Source organism: Sphaerodactylus townsendi, linkage group LG01, assembly GCF_021028975.2.
Source record: "Sphaerodactylus townsendi isolate TG3544 linkage group LG01, MPM_Stown_v2.3, whole genome shotgun sequence".
NCBI lineage: Eukaryota > Metazoa > Chordata > Lepidosauria > Squamata > Sphaerodactylidae > Sphaerodactylus > Sphaerodactylus townsendi.
In genome coordinates, this window is record NC_059425.1 from 7,118,326 (window position 1) to 7,145,002 (window position 26,677).

A 26,677-nucleotide genomic window follows, 5' to 3' on the forward strand; every position below is an offset into this window, starting at 1 on the left:
AAGGCATTTGCAATCTCAGATCAAAGAGGATCAAGATTGGTAGCCATAGATCGACTTCTCCTCCATAAATCTGTCCAAGCCTCTTTTAAAGCTATCCAGGTTAGTGGCCATCACCACCTCCTGTGGCAGCATATTCCAAACACCAATCCCACGTTGTGTGAAGAAGTGTTTCCTTTTATTAGTCCTAATTCTTCCCCCCAGCATTTTCAATGAATGCCCCCTATTGTGAGAAAGAGAGAAAATTTTCTCTCTGTCAACATTTTCTACCCCATGCATAATTTTATAGACTTCTTAACCACTACACCATGGTAGCTTGAAGACTAATGCCACTGGAGAAATAGCCCTTTGCCCCCGGAGGTCGCCCCAGGATCAAAAGTCTGCATGGTAAACTATCTGGCATTGGCCTAAATGGGAATAAGAGTGTGCACCATCAGATTGGTTGGTAATATCTTCTTGTTCTTGAGCTGTTTTCCCCTTGAGGGGTTAGCAGATTGGTTGGTAATATGAGGTCCCTGAAATGGCCTGATGAAACACTAGGTTTGCTCTGCTGACCCTTTTCTGTTGAGAGAGCAGTTACCTTCTCATAGAATCATAAGAGTTGGAAGAGGCCCCAAGGGCCAGCAAGTCCAACCCGCTGCAGTGCAGGAACACACAATCAAAGCACTCTCGATAGATGTTCATCCAACCTCTGTTTAAAAACCTCCAAAGAAGGAGGCTCCACCACACTCCGAGGTAGTGCATTCCACTGTCCAACAGCCCTTACTGTCAGGAAGTTCTTCTCCTTGCCTTCAGTTCAAGTTTTCTGGCTCCAACCAATTGACCTCCAAGACCCTCAGAGTTTCCAAAAAAGTTCAGGATTCATTTTTGGAGAGGTGTAACCAAAGGGACCAACTGGATCTGGGGTTACCTGCCTTTGATCCACCATTCTCCTGGAGGCAACTTAGGGCATCTTGACTAGGTGATTTCCTTCCCTTTGACCAGAGAGGCAGGATGTTGATTTTTCCCACTTCCTGTTACCCGGTCTCCATCTTTGTTCCCCAGAAGTTTTCCTGCCTACGTAGAGAGAGCAGGTCATTCGCTGGCTTGCAGCCAGCTTAGGTTTTTTCTTCCCAATATTGGCTTTTTTAGTTAGTGTACGGACTCAGCAGAAAGGGAACCGGTGCAGCTTGATCGCCCTAGGCTCAGCGGCACCGGATTGCAAGGGATCCTCCAGCGGAACGCAGAGTTTCCCCTTGCCCTCCCTCAGCCCATCCGGCGCCCAGACATGGTGCACCAGTCCTTTTCACCCCCGCCCGGCACCTTCCATCGGTCGGCGGCGGAGGGGCGCAGGGCGCCACCCGCCTCAAGCGGGCTCACTGGAGCATTTTCGTCAGCATCTCTTTCTCATTCCTGGGCGGCGCGCTTAAGTATAGGAGTGTCGTGAGTGGAGCTACCAGGGTCTGTTTTTTTCTTTAAATGATTGGTTCCCTTGGCCTGACCAGGATCGGACTGTGGTGACACAGAGGAGTCTTTGCGCCCCACCATTTTGCTAACCCGCATTCACACAGCCCTCCTGCTATTTTCTCTGTTGGGAAAACAAACAGACTCTGATAAGAGCTGACAGGGGCCAGCGGTTCCCAAGCATCGTGTGGGGGACTCACAGAAGAGTGCAGCAGTTAAAAAATAATTTGCAAGATGCAGTTTTCCCAGCTGTTTAGGTGACTCTGCAGCCTTCCGTGATTCCCTCACCCCATCGCAGTTCTTTTTGCAGATTCAGGGAGGAGGAAAGGCAGTAGATGTTCATGCAGTATGCAGTCATAAGAACATAAGAACAAGCCAGCTGGATCAGACCAGAGTCCATCTAGTCCAGCTCTCTGCTACTCGCAGTGGCCCACCAGGTGCCTTTGGGAGCTCACGTGCAGGAGGTGAAAGCAGTGGCCTTCTGCGGCTGTTGCTCCCGATCACCTGGTCTGTCAAGGCATTTGCAATCTCAGATCAAAGAGGATCAAGATGGGTAGCCATAAATCGACTTCTCCTCCATCAATCTGTCCAAGCCCCTTTAAAGCCATCCAGGTGAGTGGCCATCACCACCTCCTGTGGCAGCATATTCCAAAACACCAATCACACCTGCATGAAGAAGTGTTTCCTTTTATTAGTCCTAATTCTTCCCCCCAGCATTTTCAATGAATGCCCCCTGGTTCTAGTATTGTGAGAAAGAGAGAAAAAAAATGCTGCAGCCTTTCCTAATCAGGAAGGTGCTCCAGTCCCTCAATCATCCTTGTTGCCCTTTTTGAGTACGCGCTGGTGTAACTTCTTCTGTCTCTTCTTGACACCGGCAGTTGTGGACTTTTGTCTGTGGCTGCAAAGGGCCCTGCCTAGCTGTGCGGTTGGCATAGCAGAGCACGCCAAGAGGTAACTCAAGAGATGTGGAGGATCCGCAAGGCCGCTATCATTTTGTTTGTGATAGCTGCTGTCGTAAAGTGAGCCCAGTAGCTAATGGGCAGCCAATGGAGTAATTGCAGAATGGGTATGCATGCTCTGTCCAGCTCACTTAAACAACCAAACCGGGCATTGTGTGTGACCCAGAGGTGGGATCCAGCAGGTTCTCACAGGTTCCCAAGAGTAGGTTACTAATTATTTGTGTGTGCCGAGAGGGGGTTACTAATTGGTGATTTTGCCACGTGATTTTTGCCTTAGTTATGCTCCTCCTCTCAGCAGTAGCCCGCAGAACTTGAAGCAGTCTAGCACGAGGTGCACTGCGGGCGTAAGGGCTCGCTTCATGCTCACTTGTTTTCTCGGCCAAAGGACCGGGCGCATGGCTGCGGCCTGCCAGAGCCCCGCCCAGAATGCCTCACTCGAATGCCTCGCTCGTCATACCCCCCCGCTTCCAGTCAAGATTGGCGCTACGCCACAGTTTGAATCCCACCATCATGGGAACCTGTTACTAAAATTTGTGGATCCCACCACTGGTGTGACCTGTGTGTTTTTGTGAGTGACCTGTGTAGTCTCCATATTGATTTTTAGAGGAGACCAATGTAGAAGTGTATTACTGTAGTCTAGATTCAGGCCCCTTCCGCACAGGCAAAATAATGCACTTTCAATGCACTTTGAAACTGGCTTTTACTGTGCGAAATGGCAAAATCCACTTTCAAACAATTGTGAAAGTGGATTAAATGTGCATTATTCTGCATGTGTGGAAGGGGCCTCAGTGATACCGGGGCATGGATCCAGATGGCCGTAGTCGCCATCTTGAAGCGGGGGCACATACTCCCGGCTAGACTGATTTGGAAGTGTGTGTCTCACTGATTGTGACTTGGCCAAGACAAGAGGTGGAATTGGAGCCTGGGCACTCGTGTTCTAAGCTTTACAGATGTGGAGAGGACCACACCTGTTTTAAGCGAAAGTTGCCGCTGGTACGGAGCGGGGGAAGCAGCTGCGCGAACCTCCTCTCTCGCCTCCAGACTTCTGTGTTCGTGTGGATGCTGTGACTGACGCAATGTCAGAAATCTTAATGTGCCTTTGCGTGCCGGAGAGGAGAAGCGCGCTGAATAGTTTCTCGCTACTTGTCAATGAAACACCAGACCGTGGCAATGCACCAGTTCCTAGGTGGGGGTGTCATGTTCTCCTTCAAAAGGGCTAAAGCTTTCGTTCGATATTGTGAAGATCTGGGGTGCGGGGGGGCGGGGGATCCAATTAAGGCTGCCCCTTGGGGCTCTGGGAGGCAGCAGGAACGCTTGTAGTTCTCTCCGTCCCCTTCGGCTGTCATAACTTAGCAACATCAAAGAGGTTTTGATTAGACCCTTCCAGCAGCGGCGCGATCTGTGGGAAAGATGTACATAAACTGATGGAGGAGGAGGAGTTTGGATTTATATCCCCCCCTCTCCTGCAGGAGACTCAAAGGGGCTTCCAATCTCCTTGCCCTTCCCCCCTCACAACAAACACCCTGTGAGGTAGGTGGGGCTGAGGGAGCTCCGAGAAGCTGTGACTAGCCCAAGGTCACCCAGCTGGCGTGTGTGGGAGTGCACAGGCTAATCTGAATTCCCCAGATAAGCCTCCACAGCTCAGGCGGCAGAGCGGGGAATCAAACCCGGTTCCTCCAGATTAGATACACGAGAAGAAGAAGAAGGTGGATTTATATCCTCCCTTTCTCTCCTGAAGGAGGCTCAAAGGGGCTTACAATCTCCTTACCCTTCACAACAATCGACCCTGTGAGGTGGGGTGGGCCGAGCTCCCAGTGCCGTGACTAGCCCAAGGTCACCCAGCCATGTAGGAGCCTAGGTTGGGAACCCCCCCAGGTTTCTCCAGGCTGCTCAGGAACTACACCCTTATCAGTTTTCTCTGTCAGCATGGCCAATTGGCCATGCTGGTAGGGGCTGATGGGAATTGTAGTTCCTGAACATCTGGAGAGCCGCAGGTTCCCTACCCCTGGCCTAGGCTAATCTGAATTCCCCAGATAAACCTCCACAACTCAAGCGGCAGAGCTGGGAATCAAACCTGGTTCCTCCAGATCAGAGTACACCTGCTCTTAGCCACTACACCACTGCTGCTCTTAGCCGCTACACCACTGCTGCTCTTAGTCACTACGCCACGAGCTCTTAACCTCCTACGCCACTGCTGATGAGTTAAGGGCTAACGCCCCCAACGCTCCACGTTCTTATGGTTTCTTGTATGTTTGTATATTTAATTGTATGTCTAAATTGTACGTCATGAGTAAGAGTTGTATGTCTGGTAATAAGTATTTGTTATGTGTAAGAATTAGGCGTAAGTAAATAGTGGTAGTCCATTAGGTATAGTGATAAGTGGATGTTTAGAAACCACACTAGCACAATAAACACACTTCATCTTTCCAAACTGGTTTCCATCACGGGCAGGGTCAGTTTTGCAACTGTCTCTTCCAAAGGTCACAATTTTGAGTGTCTTCTGGGGTAAGGTTCTTTGCCCACAGATCTTCATTGATTGTGTCCATCCACCGTTTTTTGGGTCTGCCACGTGGGCGGCATCCACCATGTTCAAGGTGCAGGGCTGTCTTTGCTATGGATGTTTCCTTACGGCGCATGACGTGGCCATACCACCGTAGCCGTGCCTGCCTCGTGTATTGGTCAATTGGTGTTATTTTAAGTCTTTACTGCATGTACTAGCACAGTGGTGGCAAACCTATGGCACGGGTGCCAGAGGTGGCACTCAGAGCCCTCTCTGTGGGCATGCGCAAGCAGAGTCACCCCCCCCCCCACACACACACATCTAGGCTGGCCTGGGCTGCTGGGCTCGATTATCAGCATTAAATCCAAGACCTAGTTTTGGGGAAGCAGTGTAGGTAACCCTGTTAAGCACTGTTAAACACCACTGATTTTCATGCGAAGAAATAAAGTGCGGTCCTTCTTCATGCGAAGAAATAAAGTGCGATCCGAGTAAGCTCGGTTGCTGGTAATGGGGCTTGTTTCTGAGTAAACCCTCCCAGGGTCATGATTCACCTGTTGGAAGAGTTGCACAGTTGCTTCAAAGCAAAGCCATCGACTACTACCAAGCTTACTCCCGAGTAACACATGCCTCGGATACAACCATTTTTTCTAAACTAAAACCTCAGTATTCAGGTTAAATTGCCGTGTTGGCACTTTGAGATTAGTAAGTGGGTTTTGGGTTGCAATTTGGGCACTCGGTCTCGAAAAGGTTCACCATCACTGTACTAGCACAATAAACACACTGTGCACTTTATATTGAGGCCAGAGGCGTAGCTGCAGTGGGAACATCTGGGGTGGCTCGTCCCGGGCTTCGCCATTGCAATCACGTGGTGGGGGGGCAGTTCATTCCCCGGGCTCAATTCCCCCTCTTTTCGTCACTGATTGAGGCTTGTGTATTAGCGGGACACATCTTTGTATTTTGGAACTTATCCACTATTCGCTATTGGGTCTGGGTCCCCAGGAAATCCAAAGATCCCGTTGGCCCCTCTTTTCCCCCTTTCCAAATCACGCAACCCTATGATAAACCCTTTACTTCTTGAACTCTTTTTCGGCAGGAGGGTCTTCATTAAGTAGAAGAAGCGCAGTTCAGATTTAGTACCCACCCTCTGCAGTCCCATGACGATTCCCCGTGGGCCTCTTCCGTGAATTCTGTTTATTTAAAACACTTAACACTCCGCCACGTCCCCACTTTTGGCTGTTCGAAACGACTCGCGTCAAAATTGGGACTTTAAAGCGCAGCAGCCAAATGGATTAATCGAGAGGAACGGCGTTTAAAAACAACCACAACTGGCAGGTTTTTTAAAAAACGATCCCCTTGAAAGCAGAGTGAGGCTGGCTGGAAGGAGTCAAAGCCTCAACATCCAAAGCCCCCCAGACCTGACTCCAGAACGAAAACACAAAAGACCCCCACCCCAAATCTTAAACGGTATGGGACTGAAAGGGTTGCCCTTGGGACAGGAAGCTCGACAGCAGAGGATTGTAGTGAACCTCACAAGGAAGTGTGTCGTAGAGAGGTGGTTTGACTGTTTGAAACGGGTCTGCAACCTGCGGCTCTCCAGCTGTTCATGGACTACAATTCCCCTCAGCCCCTGCCAGCATGGCCAACTCAAATCACTCCTTGTGCAGCCGGATGAGCTGCCCATCCAGTCTCTGTATGAGTCACTGGAAGGTGGTAAGCAAACACCGGAAAGGAAACATACTCTACTCAGTGACTTACAAAGAGGCAGAGGCAGGTTTCCCCGTGCATGAGTAATTCATAATTCTTGCACAGACTTTTTTTGGGTGCAAGCGTGGAGCACGCCTGCCATTTTCATTGAGAAAAAGGCTGTTTCTGTGGTCAGATGCCCTCTCTGGTTGCTGGCTATGACATCCAGAGTTTCAGGCCGTGACTAATCAGGACGAGAATTGTCTCAAAGGCACCCAATGCGACTCTTGTTAAGTGGAGAGGGATCTAGACACAGTTCTTGAGCCAGACGTTCTTGAGCTAGCTTGGTGTAGTGCAGGGGTCTTCAAACTACGGCCCTCCAGATGTTCATGGACTACAATTCCCACCAGCCCCTGCCAGCAGTGGCAGGGCTGATGGGAATTGTAGTTCTTGAACATCTGGAGGGCCATAGTTTGAAGATCCCTGGTGTAGTGGTTAAGAGCAGGTGGCTCCTAATATGGAGAGCCGGGTTTGATTCCCCACTCCTCCACCTGAGTGGCCGAGGCGTATCTGGTGAACCAGGTGTGTTTCCGCACTCCTACATTCCTGCTGGGTGATGCTGGGCTAGTCACAGTTCTGTCAGGACACTCTCAGCCCCACCGACCTCACAAGGTGTCTGTTGTGGGGCGAGGAAGGGAAAGGGGCTTGTAAGCCACCTTCGAGCCTCCTGACAGGAGAGAAAGGTGGGGTATAAATCCAAAATCAGCATCTTTTTTCTTCTCTGCTTGTTGACGATTAGGGGACTTTTAGTAAAACAGCTTCAGGCTGTACATAAACAGAAGGAGCAGATGTTTTGCGCAGTGCCCAGATCCACCCCCCCCCCCTCTTGTGAAAGTGCGGAGGCAGAAACTCCAAACATGGCACGTGATGGATGACTGCTAATTCGTAAATGCAAGCCATGATAATGGCAGATGGTCAGGGCCCGGGAACGACTAACAGAACATTTTGGCTGGGTGCAGGCCCCTGGCTGTTTTCCCTGGGACGGGAGACAAATGTCTTCCGTCAGCAAAAATTGCCTCTCCTCCGGCACAGCCGAGGGCCTTCTTGATTAAAGCACTCCTTCAAGAGCTACTGATTAAATAGAACAAATCCAGAGTCACTCAGCCGAACACTTGTTTATCTCCTCGGAGGAGTAACTAGGCTGTTCCTCCAGGGACAGACAATAGAGAGCTGTCGTCTTAGCTAGATTTGCCAGGTCTGAGGCGGGAGGGGCTTCGGAGGAGGAGGAGGAGGAGGAGGAGGAGGAGGAGGATTTATATCCCCCCCTTTCCCTCCTGCAGGGAGGCTCAACAGGGCTTACAAACTCCTTTCCCTTCTCTCCTCCCCACAACAAACACCCTGTGAGGTCTGTGGGGCCTAGAGAGCTCTGAAGAACCGTGACTAGCCGAAGGTCACCCACCTTGCCTGTGTTGGAGGGCACAAGCTAATCTGGTTCCCCAGATAAGCTTCCACAGCGGCAGAGTGGGGAATCGAATCCGGTTCTCCCGATTAGAGTGCACCTGCTCTTAACCGCTACGCCACGCTGGCTCTCGTGATGCCATAGAGTTCACCTTCCAAAGCACCCTTTTCGTCTGGTCTCTGTTGCCTGGGGAGTCAATTGTAATAGCAGAAGATCGCCAGCCACTGTGATGGTTAAGAGCAGTGCGGTCTAACCTGGAAAACCCAGGTTCAGTCGTCCACATGAGCGACGGACTCTAATCTAGAGAACCAGGTTTAATTCCCCACTGTCTGCAACCCGTGCCTAATTTTATCCCGCTTCTGTTGTGTCCTTTCCACCTCTCGAGGTACCTTTTCTCCAAAATAGAACTTTTTTTTTCTTTCAAGAGCCCAACAAACACGCTGTCCTCCTCTGGCATAAAACCGTTCACGCCAGCGTGGCGTGGTGGTTAAGAGCAGGTGCACTCTAATCTGCAGGACTGGGTTTGATTCTCTGCTCTGCCGCTTGAGCTGTGGAGGCTTATCTGGTGAACCAGATTAGCTTGTGTACTCCCAACGCACGCCAGCTGGGTGGCCTTGGGCTAGTCACGGTTCTTCGGAGCTCTCTAGGCCCCACTGACCTCACAGGGTGTTTGTTGTGGGGAGGATGGAAGGGAAAGGAGTTTGTAAGCCCTGTTGAGCCTCCCTACAGGAGGGAAAGGGGGGGATATAAATCCAACTCCTCCTCCTCCTCCTCCTTCGAAGCCCCTCCCGCCTCAGACCTGGCAAATCTAGCTAAGATGACAGCTCTCTATTGTCTTGGGCTAGTCACAGTTCTTCGGAGCTCTCTCAGCCCCACCTACCTCCCAAGGAGTTTGTTGTGGGGAGTGAAAGAAGAATTGGATTTATGCGCCACATATGCACCTCCGCCATGAGCGCCAGCGTGCTGTAGTTGTTAAGTGCAGGTGCACTCTAATCTGGATAACCGGGTTTGATTCCCCTGCTCTGCTGCTTGAGCTGTGGAGGCTTATCTGGTGAACCAGATTAGCCTGTGCACTCCCACACACGCCAGCTGGGTGACCTTGGGCTAGTCACAGTTCTTCGGAGCTCTCTCAGCCTCACCTACCTCACAACAGGTGTCTGTTGTGGGGAGAGGAAGGGAAAGGAGTTTGTCAGCCCCTTTGAGTCTCCTTACTGGAGAGAAAGGGGGGGGGGGTATAAATCCAACTCTTCTTCTTCTTCCTTCTCTGATCGGGACAGGTGTTGCTACTGGTCCTGGTTCCAAAGCAGGATCTTGTTCGTTCTCTGGCTCCTGCTTGGGGCGAGCAGAGCTGTGTAACCGTTTCCTCTTGGCTTTGAGGGAGGAGGATGCTGGAGATGAACAGAAAAGCTGGCCTAAACTGTCATAACTGCCCTAACTGTCGTAACTGTCCTTTCTCTGCTCACGGGTTCCTTCCTGCACGTGCATCCCTGTCTTACTTAGGTTCGACTTTGTGTCTCACCCAGTCGCTTTTGCCTGCCTTGATTCTGTCCCCCTCTCCATGATATTTTTTTTTAAAAAGGGCGAGTTTCTCATAAGCCAAGCTCAACCCAGATCACGTTGTGCCAACATTCAGGCCGATTCTCACTTCCTTAGGCTCGGGCTAGCCTGGCCTTGTCAGAGCTCAAAAGCTCAGATGGAGAAGTGGGGAATCAAACCCGGTTCTCCAGATTATAATCCACCTTCTCTTCACCGCGACACCACGCTGACTTGGGAGATGCGTTCAGTTCATGCACATCCACGCTGTCTTGGGAGATGTGTTCAGTTCATGCAGTGGCGTAGGAGGTTAAGAGCTTGTGTATCTAATCTGGAGGAACCGGGTTTGATTCCCCGCTCTGCCGGCTGAGGTGTGGAGGCTTTTCTGGGGAATTCAGATTAGCCCGTACACTCCCACACACGCCAGCTTGGTGACCTGGGGCTAGTCACAGCTTCTCGGAGCTCTCTCAGCCCCACCTACCTCACAGGGTGTTTGTTGTGAGGGGGGAAGGGCAAGGAGATTGTAAGCCCCTTTGAGTCTCCTGCAGGAGAGAAAGGGGGGATATAAATCCAAACTCTTCTTCTTCATCCTCACCAGGGGCTAGAAACACTTGGTCTGCTTGGCCTGCTGGGCTGTGGGCCGTCTGTCTTCTTTCTGCTCTGGGACTTCACGGCTTTGCTTTTGTCCATTTCAGAGGCTCGAGAGATGCATGGGAATCGTGACAGCCCTGACGGGCGGCGTCTCGGAGAGGGAAGCCAACGATGCCCTGAATGCCTACGTAAGTAACTTCCGCTTGTGACGTCAAGCGCGGAACCCTTTTCCTTACGCTAAAATCGGCTGCCTAAATTAAAGGCGGGGTCCTGCATCTGGAAAGGGTTGAAGACCTCTGGTTTACGCTGTCGTAGAATCTCAGGCCCTTCCTGCCCAGCCAAGACAAAGCAGGGTAATGCCAGGGTACATCAGCCTGGTGCAGCCCTGGACCAATCACATGCCTCTTTGCGGGTGACCCCGGAGCTAACGCGGGTCACCGCCGCGCCTTCGCATGAAGGTGGGTGGGGGTTTTTTGTCCTGCTTCCCACTGATGTGCAGCTCCGCAGGCAGGCACACATGCACCCCCAGAGGCTTGCTGACGCTAAAGGTGCCTGCGTGACTCCATGGATGGGAGCTGGGAGGTAAAAAATAAAATAAAAGCACAGCTGCATAACGCACCTTCCACCCAGGCTGTTCGTTCAGCCGTAGCCACGAGGCATGTGAAAACAAAAGAATTGCACAAATCACAATTCTTGTAAAACCCGGGTTGGGGGGGAATTACGGAGCGGACTCCCGTGGCACAGCGATGCAGCCGGTGCCCGGTGGCTCCCCATGTGCCGGGGCGCCGCTTGCCAGCTGAGATAGTTGATGTGGCCATAGGCTGGCTCCCCCGCACCTCCCGGGAGGCCGGGGAGGGCACGAGCCGGCCTGCCATTGCGGCGCCACCCAAGCCGCCCACCTGGGCCACCCCTCGCGGCGACCCATCCCCCCCCAGCCTCTCTACAGGCCGGCTTCTGCCCTCCCTAGGCCCTGCAGTCCGGGGGTGGGGAGGCGGCAGGAGGCAGCCTGCAGTGAGCCTGGAGGGCAGGGTTTGGTGGTGGGCAGCCTAGGCTGGTGCTGCGGCAGAAGTCTGGCCCAGGAACCGGCCTGCTGCCACAGCGCCCCCTCCCCGAGCTGTCCCTATGCCCCGTCCTGATAGCCGGTCATGCCCCTGGGTGCCATTTAGGCCTGTATTCCTCTGAAAGAAGGCCAGGGGCTTCCTGAGCAGATAAGTCAATCCAGAGGGTAATTCCTCAGGATGGAGAGTTTGGAACGCTCTGTTCTGGAGCCCAGGTTCTTCCAAAGAAAACCCTACACCCGGCTGCTGTGACCGGGCCAAAGGAGAAGAAGGAATGTGTTTGTTTGGGCTACGTGCTCCTTTGCTCCTGCTGTTGATCCCCTTCTAAATCAACACAATGCCTGGTCGCTGGAGGTGGGGTCTCCGTGCAGGTGCCAAGCCCTTGAAGACCAGACAGACTCTAAATCAGTGATGGTGAACCTTTTCGAGACCGAGTGCCCAAATTGCAACCCAAAACTCACTTATTTATCGCGAAGTGCCGACACGGCAATTTAACCTGAATACTGAAGTTTTAGTCCTGCGTGTATCCACTGCTCTGCCCTGCACTGCTCCAGTGCCTCCACCCCACCCCTCTGCCTCTGCCCCACCCGCTCAAGCAGGGGCCAGCCTGCTCTAGCCTCCAGCAAGTCCCGCACACACCGCTCTGCGCCTCTCTAGCATCTCCGCCTCCTCTGCCCCCCTCGGGCATCAGTCACCCGGAGCACAGGCACCAGGCCTGCCAGCCGAGTCCTCCCTGCTCGCTTTGTGCCCAGCTGTCCAGGCCAGCCTAGATGTGTGTGTGTGTGTGTGGGGGGGTGATTTTCCGCCCCCCCCAGATGATCTCTGTGCGCGTGTGCCCACAGAGTGGGCTGTGAGTGCCACCTCTGGCACTCGTGCCATAGGTTCGCCATCACTGCTCTAAATCAAGGCCCCAGAGCTCAATCTCTGAGCTGCCCTATTGGATGGTCTAGCCTTCCCCACGGTGCGGCTGGCCTTTGTCCCAAAAGGATTTGGGCAGACACTAGAAGAAGTACGTAGCCCTCCTTCAAGTCTCTGCTTTCCCGCCACGCTCAACGTGGGAGGACGAGCGCGAGTCAGCCTTCTGTGAAACCGCAGCCAGCCGTGCACAAAACCCTTTGTGTTTCTCCACTTGTATCGATCAATGTGCTCTGCCAACAACTATTATTGTGCGGGGCGCTTCCTCCCCCGTCCCTGGATTCCTCTCTTTTAAGGGTTTTTTTGAGCACACCAGAAGCCTACGCCTGTGTGCCTCAATCCCTGGATTTCTATACACCCTGCCAGACTTTAATTTATTTCAGCCTGAAAGGTTTGCTTTCCTGACCGTTTCCCAACGATGTTCGAGCACCTCTTCGGAATCCTCGCTCGACTCATCACAAGAATGTAAGAAGAGCCCTACAAGACGAAGCCGACAGTCCCAACTAGTCCAGCTTCCCATTTTCACCAGCTGCTGTGCAGGGCTGATGCCTTACCCCGATGTTTCCTCCTAACAGTGGGTTTTCGGAGGTTGACTTCCTCTGCCTATGGAGGCTCTCTTTAGTAAGGTGGAAAAAAATATCCAGTAAATCCAATCGACACCCACAGAAAAAGCGATCGTAAGGCGCAAACAGAAAGAATCACATTATTTGGGTGCTGTGTGGATCTTCAGGATCCTCTGAAGATGCCAGCCACAGATGCAGGCGAAATGTTAGGAGAGAATGCTGCTAGAACACGCCCATACAGCCCGGAAACCACACAGCACCCAAGTGATTCCGGCCGTGAAAGCCTTCGACAATACAATCACATTATTTATTTCATTATCAGATTTAACATACTGTCCCATCCCCAAAGGGCTCTGGGCAGTGTACAACCAATAAAACACTCACATTAAATTATGATCAGTAAAACGACATTTTCAAATACCAGTTAAATGCGATTAGCGACCAGCTCCAACCTCCATCTGAAAATCAGAAGATGACATAAACAATGGATATTATGTCCAATATCTCACTATTCATACAGTGTGTCGACATAAAAGCAAAATGTCAGAGGACGAATATGTGAACCAAACATTTATTAAATATTTTTCCACTTCACTTTGTCTTCCTTGGTAGGTAGCCTTTTTTTTTTGGGGGGGGGGGGTCCTTTAGCCCCTGTTGGAGCACTACTCCATGAACCTTTGGAAAAACTTTCTGGCTGTCAGCGCTGTTTGACAGTGGGATTCACTTCCTTGGAGAGTGATGGAGTCTCCTCCTTTGGAGGTTTTTAAACAGAAGCTGGATTAACATATGCCGGGAGTGCTTTGACTGTGTGTTCCTGCATGGCAGGGAGTTAAACTTGATGGCCCTTTGAGTCTCCCCCAACTCAATGATTCTATGAACCTGCCTAATTCCCACTGAAGGCCATCTGTGCTTATGGCCAACTGTTCTCCCTACTTCTGTTGAACTTAGTCCCGTCATTGATCGCCTCCCTTCATCCCTCAGGTGTGCAAAGGAAATCCCCAGCACGAGGAGGTCTCCTTAGGACTCTTCACCATGATGCTCACCGAGCCCGCCCAAGCTCAGAAGGTAAGGATGCGCTTTGCCCTCTCAGCAGACGTTCGGCATTCCAAGCATGGTGTTGTGGTGAAGAGCAGCAGACTCTAATGTGGAGAACTGGGTTTGATTACCCACTCCAGTGGCGGACTGTAATCTGGTGAACTGGGTTTGTTTTCCCACTCCTCCACAGGAAGCCTGCCAGGTGACCTTGGGCCTGTCACGGTTCTCTCAGAACTCTCTCAGCCCCACCTACCTCACAAGGTGTCAGTTGTGGGCGGGGGGAGTGTGATGGTAAGTTGCTTTGAGACTCCTTAAAGGTAGAGAAAGGCAGGATATAAAAACCAACTCTTCTTCAACAAACAACAAAAGCTGCGTCAGGAAAAGAATGGATCTGTTTAAAGGACCTGTTTGTTGTGAGGGGGGAAGGGCAAGGAGATTATAAGCCCCGTTGAGTCTCCTGCAGGAGAGAAAGGGGGGATATAAATCCAAACTCTTCTTCTTCTTGTAAGGAGACTCAAGGTAGCTTACAAACTCCTTTCACTTCATCTCCCCACAACAAACACCTTGTGAGGAAGGTGGGGCTGAGAGAGTTGTGAAGAACTGTGACTAGCCCAAGGTCGCTTGGCAAGAATGTACGAGTGCGGAAACACATCTGGTTCCCCAGATAAGCTTCTGCCACTCAGGCGGAGGAGTGGGGAATCAAATCCAGATTAGAATCCACCTGCTGTTAACCACTGGCTCAACAACGTCAACAACAAACACTGCCTCAGGGAAAGAATGCATCTGTTTAAATAAACTTTCTGTTCTCAAAACATGAGCGTGAAACGCTGCCGAAAAAGAGAGGCCTTTAGGGTCTGCTTACACCGTGTTGGAGAAGGGCTTCGGGTCTCTTCCTTGGCAATAACAGCAGTGTAGCTACTTGAGGGAAGATCAGTTCACCTTCAGTTCACATTTGACCAGAAAATTATTTTATTTTACTAGGGAGCAGCAGTGGCGTAGGAGGTTAAGAACTCGTGTATCTAATCTGGAGGAGCCGGGTTTGATTCCCCGCTCTGCCGCCTGAGCTGCGGAGGCTTATCTGGGGAATTCAGATTAGCCTGTGCACTCCCACACACGCCAGCTGGGTGACCTTGGGCTAGTCACAGCTTCTCGGAGCTCTCTCAGCCCCACCTACCTCACAGGGTGTTTGTTGTGAGGGGGGAAGGGCAAGGAGATTGTAAGCCCCTTTGAGTCTCCTACAGGAGAGAAAGGGGGGATATAAATCCAAACTCCTCCTCCTCCTCCTCCTCTAATGCTGCTGCTGCTTCTTCTTCTTCTTCTTCTTCTTCTTCTTCTTCTTCTTCTTCTTCTTCTTCTTCTTCTTCTTCTTCTTCTTCTTCTTCTAGGTTTGCATACAGCCCCTCCCTATTCAGGCTCAGGGCGGCTTCCAACATTTACAAATCCATATAATGATAAAAAATATACCTAATTTAAACTCATAAAAGTTAAAACCTGCAACAATTTAAAACTTAATCCAGCCATTTCATCTCAAGATGGCGCACTCAGGAGGCACTTGACTCCTTAACCACAGCTGAGGGAGAAAAGAGGGAAGGAAAAAAGAGAAGAGGAGGAGTTTGGATTTGTACCCCACCTTTCTGTCCTGTAAGGAGGCTCAAGGTGGCTTGCAAACTTCTCTCCTCTCCTCTCAACAAACACCTTCTGAGGCAGTTGGTGCTGAGAGTGTTCAGAGAGAACTGTGACCGGCTCAAGGTCACCCAACAGGAATGTAGGTGTGGGGAAGCAAATGCGGTTCACCAGATAAGAGTGCTGCTGCTCATGTGGAGGAGTGGGGAATCAAACTTGGTTCTCCAGATTAGAATCCACCTGCTCTTTCTTTCTTTCTTTCTTTCTTTCTTTCTTTCTTTCTTTCTTTCTTTCTTGATTGATTGATTGATTGATTGATTGATTGATTGATTGATTGATTGATTAGATTTATAGACCGCCCCATCCCCTAGGGGCTCTTAACTGCTATACCACTCTGGCTCTCCTATAGAAAAGGAAGGCAAAGAGAAAAGAGGAGGGAAGGGGAAATTTGTCACATTTTGGGTGCAGCCAGGTGTTCAGAAACGGTTACAACAAATCTGGGTTAAAAAATGCATCCAACTAATGAAGTTTCATATCTTGATGGTGATTCCAGCCAGATTCCTTCTCTGCTGCCGTGTATCGCTCAGCTGAGATCTGGCCTATGCTAACGATGATACCAAATTAGGATGGGTAGCTCATACCCTGGAGGACAAGGGCAGGATTCGAAATGAGCTGGGCAGATTAGAGAGCTGGGCCAAAACTAACAGAATGAATTTCAACAGAGATGAATGTAAGATTCTACACTTAGGGAGAAAAAAATGAAATGCACAGATATGGGATGGGTGACACCTGGCTTGACAACGGAACTTGTGAGATGGATCTGGGAACCTTGGTAGACCACAAACTGAACATGAGTCAGCAGTGTGACGTGGCGGCCAAGAAAGCCAGTACAATTCTGGGATGCACTAATAAGAGTATAGTGTCTAGATCAGGGGTCTGCAACCTACGGCTCTCCAGATGTTCATGGACTACAATTCCCATCAGCCCCTGCCAGCACGATCAATTGGGCATGCTGGCAGGGACTGATGGGATTTGTAGTCCATGAACATCTGGAGAGCCGCAGGTTGCAGACCCCTGGTCTAGATCGAGGGAAGTAATTGTACCCTCTACTCTGCATTGGTCAGACCTCACCTGAAATACTGTGTCCAGCTCTGGGCACCACAATTCAAGAAGGATATTGACAAGATGGAACGGGTCCAGAGGAGGGAAACCAACATGGTCAAAGGTCTGGAATCCATGCCCTGCAAGGATAGACTTAAGGAGCTAGCGATATTTAGTTTGGTGAAGAGAAGGTTAAGAGGTGACATGATAGCCATGTTTACACATTTGAAGGGATGTCATGTTGGTGGGGGAGCAAGCTTGTTTTCTGCTGCTCCAGAGACTTGGACCAGGAGTGATGGGTTCAAGGTGCAGGAAAAGAGATTCCACCTAAACATCAGGAAGAACTTCCTGACAGTCAGGGCTGTTTGACAGTGGAATTCACTACCTTGGTGTGTGGTGGAGTCTCCTTCTTTGGAGGTTTCTTAAAGAGAGGCTGGAGGGCTTTGATTGTGTCAGGAGTGCTTTGATGGTGTGTTCCTGCATTGCAGGAAGTTGGACTTGATGGCCCTTGGGGTCTCTTCCAACTCCATGATTCTAATGATCGCTGTTCGTTATCCCTGCAGCCAGACTGGATTCTGCAGCAGCCCACTATTCTAGGAAGGCGAGTGGAGACATCAGTCATGGCTGTCAGGGCTCGGTGGCGACTGTTGAGCAGGCTGCTACCTCAGGAAATAGTTGTGTATACTCCCACACTCTGTAATGGGATTATACCAGAACCCTGTGTAGTGTTTTCCCACACTGTTGGGCCCCACAGACCTCTCTTTGATTCATTCAGTGGGAAGCACGACTTACGGTAGAGAATTGCTTTCTAGAGGGAGACCTGATATTGTAAAGCTAGGAAAATAGGAGTGACGCATCATCAGTAAAAGCAAGTGAGAGATGCTGCTCTGCCCCCTTCTCTAGCCAGCGTGGTGTAGTGGTGAAGAGCAGGTGGATTCTAATCTGGAGAACCGGGTTTCATTCCCCCATTCCTCCGCCTGAGTGGCAGAGGCTCATCTGGTGAACCAGACGTGTTTCCGCACTCCTACGTTTCTGCTGGGTGACCTTGGACTAGTCCCAGTTCTCTCTGAACTCTCTCAGCCCCATCTGCCTCACAAGGTGTCTGTTGTGGGGAGAGGAAGGGAAAGGAGCTTGTAAGCCACCTTGAGTCTCCTTACAGGAGAGAAAGGTGCGGTATGAATCCATACTCTTCTTCTTCTCTGCTCTGGTATCTTCGTAATGTTCTGCTCTATTTGCCTGGCATTGATGTAACACCCCCCGCCACCACACACTCCTCCTCACTCCTCCGCTGCTCCGCCGCCGCCATCCTCCTCCTCCACTCCTCCACTCCGCTCACTCACTCCTCCATACTCACTCACTCACCTCCTCCTCCCTCCTCCTCACTCCCTCACTCCTCCTCCTCCTCCTCCTCTCTCAGGGCAGTTTCACCTTGTGACTAAAAGCTTAAAACTGTTGGTGAGAGTGGTGCCAGTTAGGAGTGGTGGACTCTAATCCAAAGAACCAGGCTCGATTCTCCACTCCTCCACACGAGCGGCAGACTCTTGAGAACTGTATTTGCTTCCCCACTCCTGCACCTCCTCCTCCTCCAGAGACATTTCACCTTGTGACTAGCTTAAAAACTGTTGAGTGAGCCGAAGACCTTTGAGGAAGTGGTGTAGCGGTTAGGAGTGGTGGACTCTAATCCAAAGAACCAGGCTCGATTCTCCACTCCTCCACACGAGCGGCAGACTCTTGAGAACTGTATTTGCTTCCCCACTCCTGCACATGAAGCCTGCTGGGTGACCTGGGGCCAGTCCCAGTTCTCTCAGAACTCTCTCAGCCCCACTTCCCTCACAAGGTGTCTGTTGTGGGGAGAGGAAGGGAAGGGAATGAACTGTAATCCACTTTGGGACTCCTTATGGTTGAGAAAAGTGGGGTATAAACCTAAACTCCTCTTCTTCCACATGAAGCCTGCTGAATGACCTGGGTGGGGCCAGTCACAGTTCTCCTCCAAGAGCTCAGCCCACTTCCCTCACAAAGGAACCTGTTGTGGGGAGAGGAAGGGAAGGGAATGAACTGTAATCCACTACCCAGGACTCTCCTTATGGTTGAGAAAAAATTGGGGTATAAATAAACTCTCTCTCTTCCCATGAAGCCTGGAATAATGTGTATTAGTCACAGTTCCTCTCAAGTCTCTCAGCAGCCCCACCTGCCTCACAATGGTTTCTGCCATTGCTTTCACCTCCTGCAGGTGAGCTCCCAAAGGCACCTGGTGGGCCACTGCGAGTAGCAGAGAGCTGGACTAGATGGACTCTGGTCTGATCCAGCAGGCTAGTTCTTATGTTCTTATGTTGTGGGTGTCAGGATGGCTCTCTTCCGTCAATCTGTTACTGAGGCGCCGGCCCGTCTCTCCCCTCCCCTCTGGTCAGTTGGCCGTAGGCCAGGCTGGGCTACCTTCCTCCGAGGTGTGAAGTGGCTCCTGTCTTTTGTGTTCCTCTCTTTGTTACTATGCTGAAGCCGCGGCGCCTGGGGCCCGGCGGGGGGTTGAGGGCATTGGGGATTAAAGATCTAGCCCGCGCTCTGTCCCGCAGAATCGTCTATGCTTTGGTTCCCGAGCAAAGTCTACAGTTTGAAAACTACCGTTCCTTTATTTTGGGACTGAGGTCTCACATTTAGACGATTCTGGCGGGACAGACCGCGGGAAAGGAGCTTGTAAGCCACCTTGCGTCTCCTTACAGGAGAGAAAGATGGGGTATAAATCCAAACTCTTCTTTTTCTTCTTGTGAGGAGGAGGGATTGTGACCTTTGAGACTCCTTAAAGTTTGAGACTCCTTAAAGACTCCTTAAAGATTCCTCTGAGACTCCTTTAAGTTGGAGAAAAGCAAAAACCAACTCCTACTCCTACTCCTCCTCTTCTCACCAATGGTACCTGAAGAGTTGCTCTAATTTAGGGGTCTGCAACCTGCGGCTCTCCAGATGTTCATGGACTAAAATTCCCAACAGCCCCTGAAAGCATGGCCAATTGGCCATGGCCAATTGACAATTCCCAATTGGCCAATTGGTCATGCTGGCAGGGGCTGATGGGAATTGTAGTCCACGAACATCTGGAGAGCCGCAGGTTGCAGATCCCTGCTCTTATTGCTGCCGAACAAGCGGGAGTCTCGAATCAATTCTCCCGCCTCCTTCCCTTTGCCCTCCTTTTCCTCCCCCCCTTACCTCAAGCCCAAAATATTAGCTGTGCTAACCCGATCCAGCTGTGCAAAGGCACAACGCTGGGGTGTGTTTGGCTACGAAAATGACAGCGGCCGGTGTGTGCGCGTGCGCACAAACGCTGGGAACCGCCGACTCCTCCGCCTGGCAGCCTCTCGCTTTTAATTAAAAGTCTGTTGCGGAGCTGGAGAGGGAGCTTTCCCCTCTTTCTCCCCCTGCCCCCCCCCCCAATCTCGCACCCGGAGCTCAAAGCGTCGCCTCCTCGCCGTCTTCCCACCCGGAGTTCTCCTCTCAGGGTGGGCTTCTGATTTATTCATGCAAATGACACATCTGTCGAGCCGCGCTCCTTTCCCATTAATGAAACAGGCCACGTTGGTAGAGGCTCGTGGAGCGTTCCACGGTGACAGGGGATTAAACTACAGGTCGATGTCAGGAACAATGAGCCTGTTTGAGTTGTCCACCCCTTCCCCCCCTTTCTTGTCTGTCACCGCCCCATGGAGTCAAATGCTATCAGTCTACTCCCACGGGGTCACCATCAAGAGCCCTTTGTACAGGTGAGTATAATGCCCTAGAGCAGCAGTGGCGTAGGAGCAGCAGTGGCGTAGGAGGTTAAGAGCTCGTGTATCTAATCTGGAGGAACCGGGTTTGATTCCCAGCTCTGCCGCCTGAGCTGTGGAGGCTTATCTGGGGAATTCAGATTAGCCTGTGCACTCCCACACACGCCAGCTGGGTGACCTTGGGCTAGTCACAGCATCTCGGAGCTCTCTCAGCCCCACCCACCTCACAGGGTGTTTGTTGTGAGGGGGGAAGGGCAAGGAGATTGTAAGCCCCTTTGAGTCTCCTGCAGGAGAGAAAGGGGGGCTATAAATCCAAACTCTTCTTCTTCTTCTTCTTCTTCTAGAGTCCAATTTACAGAGTGTCTGGTTCTGGTGAGTTTTCCGGGCTGTGTGGCCGGAAAGCCCGGAAGACCCACCAGAACCAGTTGAATCCGGCCGCGAAAGCCTTCGACAATACAGAGTGTCTGTTTTCTTTTGGGGGAACTGGTTTCTGTGACCTGGAGAACCTTTCTAATTCCGGGAGATCTCCAGATGCCGTGTGATATAGTGGGGAAGAGCAACAGACTCTTATCTGGTGAACCGGATTTGTTTCCCCACTCCTCCACATGAAGCCTGCCGGGTGACTTTGGGCCAGTCACAGTTCTCTCCAAACTCTCTCAGCCCCACCTGCCTCACAAGGGGTCTGTTGTGGGAAGGGGGGAAGGGAAGGTGATTATAAGCCACGTTGAGACTCTTTAAAGGTAGCGCAAAGCTGGGTAGAAAAACTAACTTCTTCTTGATCCTTCTCACCCGCTTTTTCCATGTCTTGGATTTTACGTTCTTTTAAGGCAGCTCTGTATAGCCACCCATTTTGATGCACATCCATCATCAAGTCCAATGGGAGCAGCGGTGGCGTAGTGGCTAAGAGCAATGGCTAAGAGCAGGTGCACTCTGATCTGGAGGAACCGGGTTTGATTCCCAGCTCTGCTGCTTGAGTTGTGAAGGCTTATCTGGGGAATTCAGGTTAGCCTGTACGCTCCCACACATGCCAGCTGGGTGACCTTGGGCTAGTCACAGCTTCTCAGAGCTCTCTCAGCCCCATCTACCTCACAGGGTGTTTGTTGTGAGGGGGGAAGGGCAAGGAGATTGGAGGTCTCTCCCTACAGGAGAGGAGGGGGATATCGTCAAATCAAACTCCTCCTCCTCCTCCTCCTCCTCCTCCTCCTCCTCCTCCTCCTCCTCTTCTTCTTTCCTTCTTCTTCTTCTTCTTCTTCTTCTTCTTCTTCTTCTTCTTCCTCTTCCTCTTCCTCTTCCTCTTCCTCCTCTTCTTCTTCTTCTTCTTCTTCTTCTTCTACTACTTCTTCTTCTTCTTCTTCCTCTTCCTCTTCCTCTTCCTCTTCCTCTTCCTCTTCCTCTTCTTCTTCATCGGTGTTGCATACAAACTGCTCATGGCGTGGTCTCTTTGCTGTTCCGCTCCACTCCTCATTCCTGCTCTCAGTTCCTGCATCCCTCGATCAGCTTTTGAAGGGGTTAGGGCAGGAGTCTGCAACCTGTGGCTCTCCAGATGTTCATGGACTACAATTGGCCCTGCCATCAATCGGGGGAGCTGATGGTCTTGATAGAGTCCGCATGAGACATCCTGGGCACCCACAATTACTGATCGGTTTAGGGTAAAAAGAACACGCACTCCAGCCCGTCTGCGGAAGCCTCAGCCTTCCACACAGCAGTTGCCGGTTTGGGGCCAAGATCTGCCCTCCCCTCCCTCTGTGAGAACACGTTTTAACATTTCCAAAGCCTCGAAAGGCCAAGCGGAGCCCCACCCCCACCCCCCCATCAAGCGGAAGGGATCCTGACGGCCCAGGAGTTTAATCAAAGGGCTCTTTCAGGGCCTCATTAACTCTCCCGGCACAGAACTTGGAGAGCAGATCTCTCGTCTCTGGAATGGCGTGACATTTAGCAGCACACATTTACATTAATATAGAAACTGTTCAGCAAATTACTTCCTGATTCTGAGTTGCTCCCCCCTCCCCTTAATTGAGCAGTCAGGAGTCGTCACCCCCCCCCCCGCATTTTTTTTCTTTAGCTTCATAGAAAAACAACATATTCCTGCCGTTCCCGCAACTAGCCGCCGAGCAGCTCTCTGTCTCTCTCTGGAGCCCGAATCTGGACTCTGCGTACGGCTGGCGTGTCTTTTTAAAGAACGCAATCCACATGATATTTCTGCCTCTAGGCACCCACCCTGGACTTCCTTGGTGGTCTCCCATCCCTGTACCAACCAGGGCCAACCCTGCTTAGCTTCCAAGATCTGACAAGATCAGTCCAGCCAGGGCCGTCCAAGTCAGGGCTGTCAGTGGTAGCGGAACAAATGTCAAGTCCAATATGTACCATTAAGGCCACAAAACAGTGTATACCAGATGTAGGTGAATGTCAGGATGTGTGTGGGTGCTTAATGCGCTCTACTGGGTGCTTAATGCAATCCACCGGGCTTTTTGGGGGGGGGGGGCTGGCCATGTCTCTACTGCCCCCCACTGAGGCTGCCTGTCTTCCACCTTGGCTGGGCCTAATTCCATCTCGGGCCCTGCCTTTCCCCCTCCCTCTCTGGCCTTTGGATCGGTCGCCTGTTTTTAACAACTTTTCGTTGTTTTAATTTCTATTCATTTAAAGTAATTGCTGCTATTAGATTTTAATGGGGTTAAGTTATATTTTTGTATTTATTTGCTGTCATGGTGAACAGACATATTGTGAGCCGCCTCGTGCCCTTCGGGGGTGAGGCGGCCTATAAATCGAATGAATGAATGAATGAATGAATGAATGAATGAATGAATGAATGAATGAATGAATGATTGATTGATTGATTGATTGATTGATTGATTGATTGATTGATTGATTGATTGATTGATTGATTGATTGATGGCGGGGCTCTGCTGAGGCTGGGAATGAGCCTCTCCGGGTTGTTGAGACTCCCATCTTCCTCCCTCCTGTTTCTGTGCCAGCAACTGTAGATAACAGAGACATCTCTGGCTCTCTCCCGCCCCCCCTCCCGCAAAGGGGGTGGACAGATGACTATCTCTGCTAAGACCTTGTTGGTGGACAATGGTTTCCTTTTCTCACGCTTTTCGCATTTTCTGTGCCTTACTGTGGGTAGGGGGGAGGCAGGGTGCAAGCAGTACGGGGATATAGCAAAGGGGTAGTGGGGGAGAGGGTTAGAACTGGCTTTGCAAGCCAGGGGCTTACTGTTCCTTCCAATGAAGGCTTCTGATTGAAGAAATCCAGAGTCTGTCATTGAGTGGGATCACAGAAGGGGTTCAGTTGGTCTAGAACACAGGTGTCAAACTCGCAGCCCTACAGATGTTATGGGCCACAGTTCCCATCATCCCCTGCCAGCATGATGCTGGAAGGGGATGATGGGAACTGTAGTCCATAACATCTGGAGGACTGCGAGTCTGACACCTAGGGTCTAGATCCGTGATGGCAAACCTTTGGCACTCCAGATGTTATGGACTACAATTCCCATCAGCCCCTGCCAGCATGCCCAGTTGGCAGGGGCTGATGGGAATTGTAGTTCATAACATCTGGAGTGCCAAAGGTTCGCCACCACTGGTCTAGATCAGGGGTAGGGAACCTGCGGCTCTCCAGATGTTCAGGAACTACAATTCCCATCAGCCCCTACCAGCATGGCCAATTGGCCATGCTGACAGAGGCTGATGGGAATTGTAGTTCCTGAACATCTGGAGAGCCGCAGGTTCCCTACCCCTGGTCTAGATAGAAGGTGCCGCTGGATTCAAATTTGTGTTTTGCTCTTTGATACACAAGTGTTTGCTAACACATTGGGTGTAGCTGTTTCCACAGGAGTGGTGAGGGTCAGTCCGGAGGACTTTCCATATGTAAGAGATGATGTCAGGGGACCAACGTGGTGGAGCCATTCCGATGGATGCGTATTCACACACAAAATGTCACTCCAGTCCCTTTTGGTTTGCACTGCCTGTGTCGGGCTCAACTCTCTACACACATCCCCCAAAACGCTTCTAAAACGTTTTCAGTTCCCTCTCCCCCACCGCCTTTATAATGATGTATGTCTGCACTCACATCCTTGAAAGGATTCCTGGCTGCCATTACATAATTCCCCCCCCACACACACACACACCCCTTTTTATGTTCTGTGTTGAATCCAGTCTTTAATGCTTCGTAGTCTCCAGCTGCATTCTCTTCTCCTTGTATACTCGATGCTCCGAAGGCTGCTCCCACCCCCCACCCCCAAATAAAACAACAAACTGAGAAATTCTGCAAATAAAAAGGCGAGGGGGAACTGAGCAAACTCAGAAAATGGCAGTGGGGAAGAAGTTCAGGGAAGCAGCAAAGCGTGGGAAACGTCGTCAGTAGATCGCACGGCATCTGAAGACATTTTCAAAACGTTTCCGCCAGAGATTAGTTTGAAATGTTTTGAGGCTGGAAATTCAACAGCGGGGGGTGAAAACAACATGGACCTCCACGGAGGAAACGTTTTATTTCCTGCCTCAAAACACTTTAAAACATAGGTGTCAAATTCGCGGCCCTCCAGATGTTATGGACTACAGTTCCCATCATCCCCTGCCAGCATCATGCTGGCAGGGGATGATGGGAACTGTAGTCCATAACATCTGGAGGGCCGCGAATTTGACACCTGTGCTTTAAAAGGTTTGTGCAGAAAGAGCCTCTGTGAGTGCAGTTGCTGTGCACCTAGGATCCTTGACCAAAACGGAAGGTTCTTGTTTGTGTACCATGTGATCATCCCCTTTCATTCAGCCAGTTCACGCTTTTCCCGTGTGCTCTTCTCTGTCTCAGTGTTACCGGGATCTGACGCTAGTGAGCCGAGACGGATTGAGTGGCTTGTTGGCCAAGATGAACCAGATGGTAATGGACAAATACATGAAGCTGCAGGACACGGCTCGGATTCAGGTAAGAAGCGGCGTAGTGGTTAAGAGCAGGTATGCTCTAATCTGGAGGAACCGGGTTTGATTCCCCGTTCTGCCACTTGAGCTGTGGAGCCTTATCTGGGGACTTCAGATTAGTCTGTGCACTCCAACACACACCAGCTGGGTGACCTTGGGCTAGTCACAGTTCTTCGGAGCTCTCTCAGCCCCACCTACCTCACAGGGTGTTCGTTGCGAGGGGGGAAGGGAAAAGAGATTGTAAACCCCGTTGAGTTTCCTTACAGGAGAGAAAGGGGGGATATAAATCCAACTCGTCTTCTTAGGACTAATAAAAGGAAACACTTCTTCACACAATGTGTGATTGGTGTTTGGAATATGCTGCCACAGGATGTGGTGATGGCCACTAATCTGGATAGCTTTAAAAAGGGCTTGGACAGATTTATGGAGGAGAAGTCGATCTGTGGCTACCAATCTTGATCCTCCTTGATCTCAGATTGCAAATGCCTTAGCATACCAGGTGCTCAGGACGCTTGCAGCAGCGAGCCATTGCTTTCACATCCTGCCGCGTGGGAGAGCTCCCCAAAGGCACCTGGTGGGCCACTGCGAGTAGCAGAATGCTGGACTAGATGGACTCTGGTCTGATCCAGCAGGCTAGTTCTTATGTCCTTCTTCTAAAAGAAACTGTTGGGTGGGTGGGATGGAGATGGACATGAAATCGGCAAACATAGCCACTCGATGGGGCACTAGGCAGAAGATGTTTCCATGAAGATGTTTCTATGAAGCCTGAGCTTTTGCCGCTACACATTTCTTCAGGTCCTGCTGCAGTTAAACGCTATTGCTGGGCCCATCAGTTCACAAAAATAGCTTCCTTAGCATGGGGTGTCGTGGGGTGTCTGAGCTGTATGACCGTGTTCCAGTAGCATTTTTTTCTCCTGATTGCGTTTACTGCCATCTGGTGATCGCCTCCTGAAGATCCGCATCTGCATCCTCTGAAGATGCCAGCCACAGATGCAGGCGAAACATCAGGAGAAAATGCTACTGGAACACGGCCACACAGCCCAGGAACCCCACAGCACCCCAGCGATTCTGGCCGTGAAAGCCTTCGACAATACATTCCTTATTGGTAGGGAGCAGCAGTGGCATAGGAGGTTAAGAGCTCGTGTATCTAATCTGGAGGAACCGGGTTTGATTCCCCGCTCTGCCGCCTGAGCTGTGCAGGCTTATCTAGGGAATTCAGATTAGCCTGTACACTCCCACCAGCGACCAAGCTGGGTGATACCAGGGCTGAGTCACAGCTTCTCGAGGAACTCTCTCAGCCCACACCTACCTCACAGGGGTGGTGTTGTTTGTTGTGAGGGGGGGGAAGGGCAACTGCCAAGAATTGTAAGCCCCTTTGAGTCTCCTGCAGGAGAGAAAGGGGTGATATAAATCCAAACTCTTCTTCTTCTTCTTAGCATGTTCAATGAGGTTCTGTGTATTTTCCTTTTTTTAAAAAAAATTAAGTATCTTTATTATATAACAAAGAAAAACAAAGTATTAAGAAGTGCAAAATTTTAAAAGTGTTGCATTGAATAAAAATATA

General features: G+C 50.9%; 1 protein-coding gene across 1 annotated transcript in view; it reads left to right on the forward strand.

The window, feature by feature from the left end:
* INTS3 (integrator complex subunit 3) overlaps positions 1–26,677 on the forward strand; it is a 140,349-nt gene that overhangs the window by 14,648 nt on the left and 99,024 nt on the right. The window contains 3 exon segments of the mRNA XM_048503365.1: positions 10,270–10,353; positions 13,683–13,766; positions 25,007–25,120. Of these exon segments, the coding sequence (XP_048359322.1) occupies positions 10,270–10,353; positions 13,683–13,766; positions 25,007–25,120 (282 nt within the window).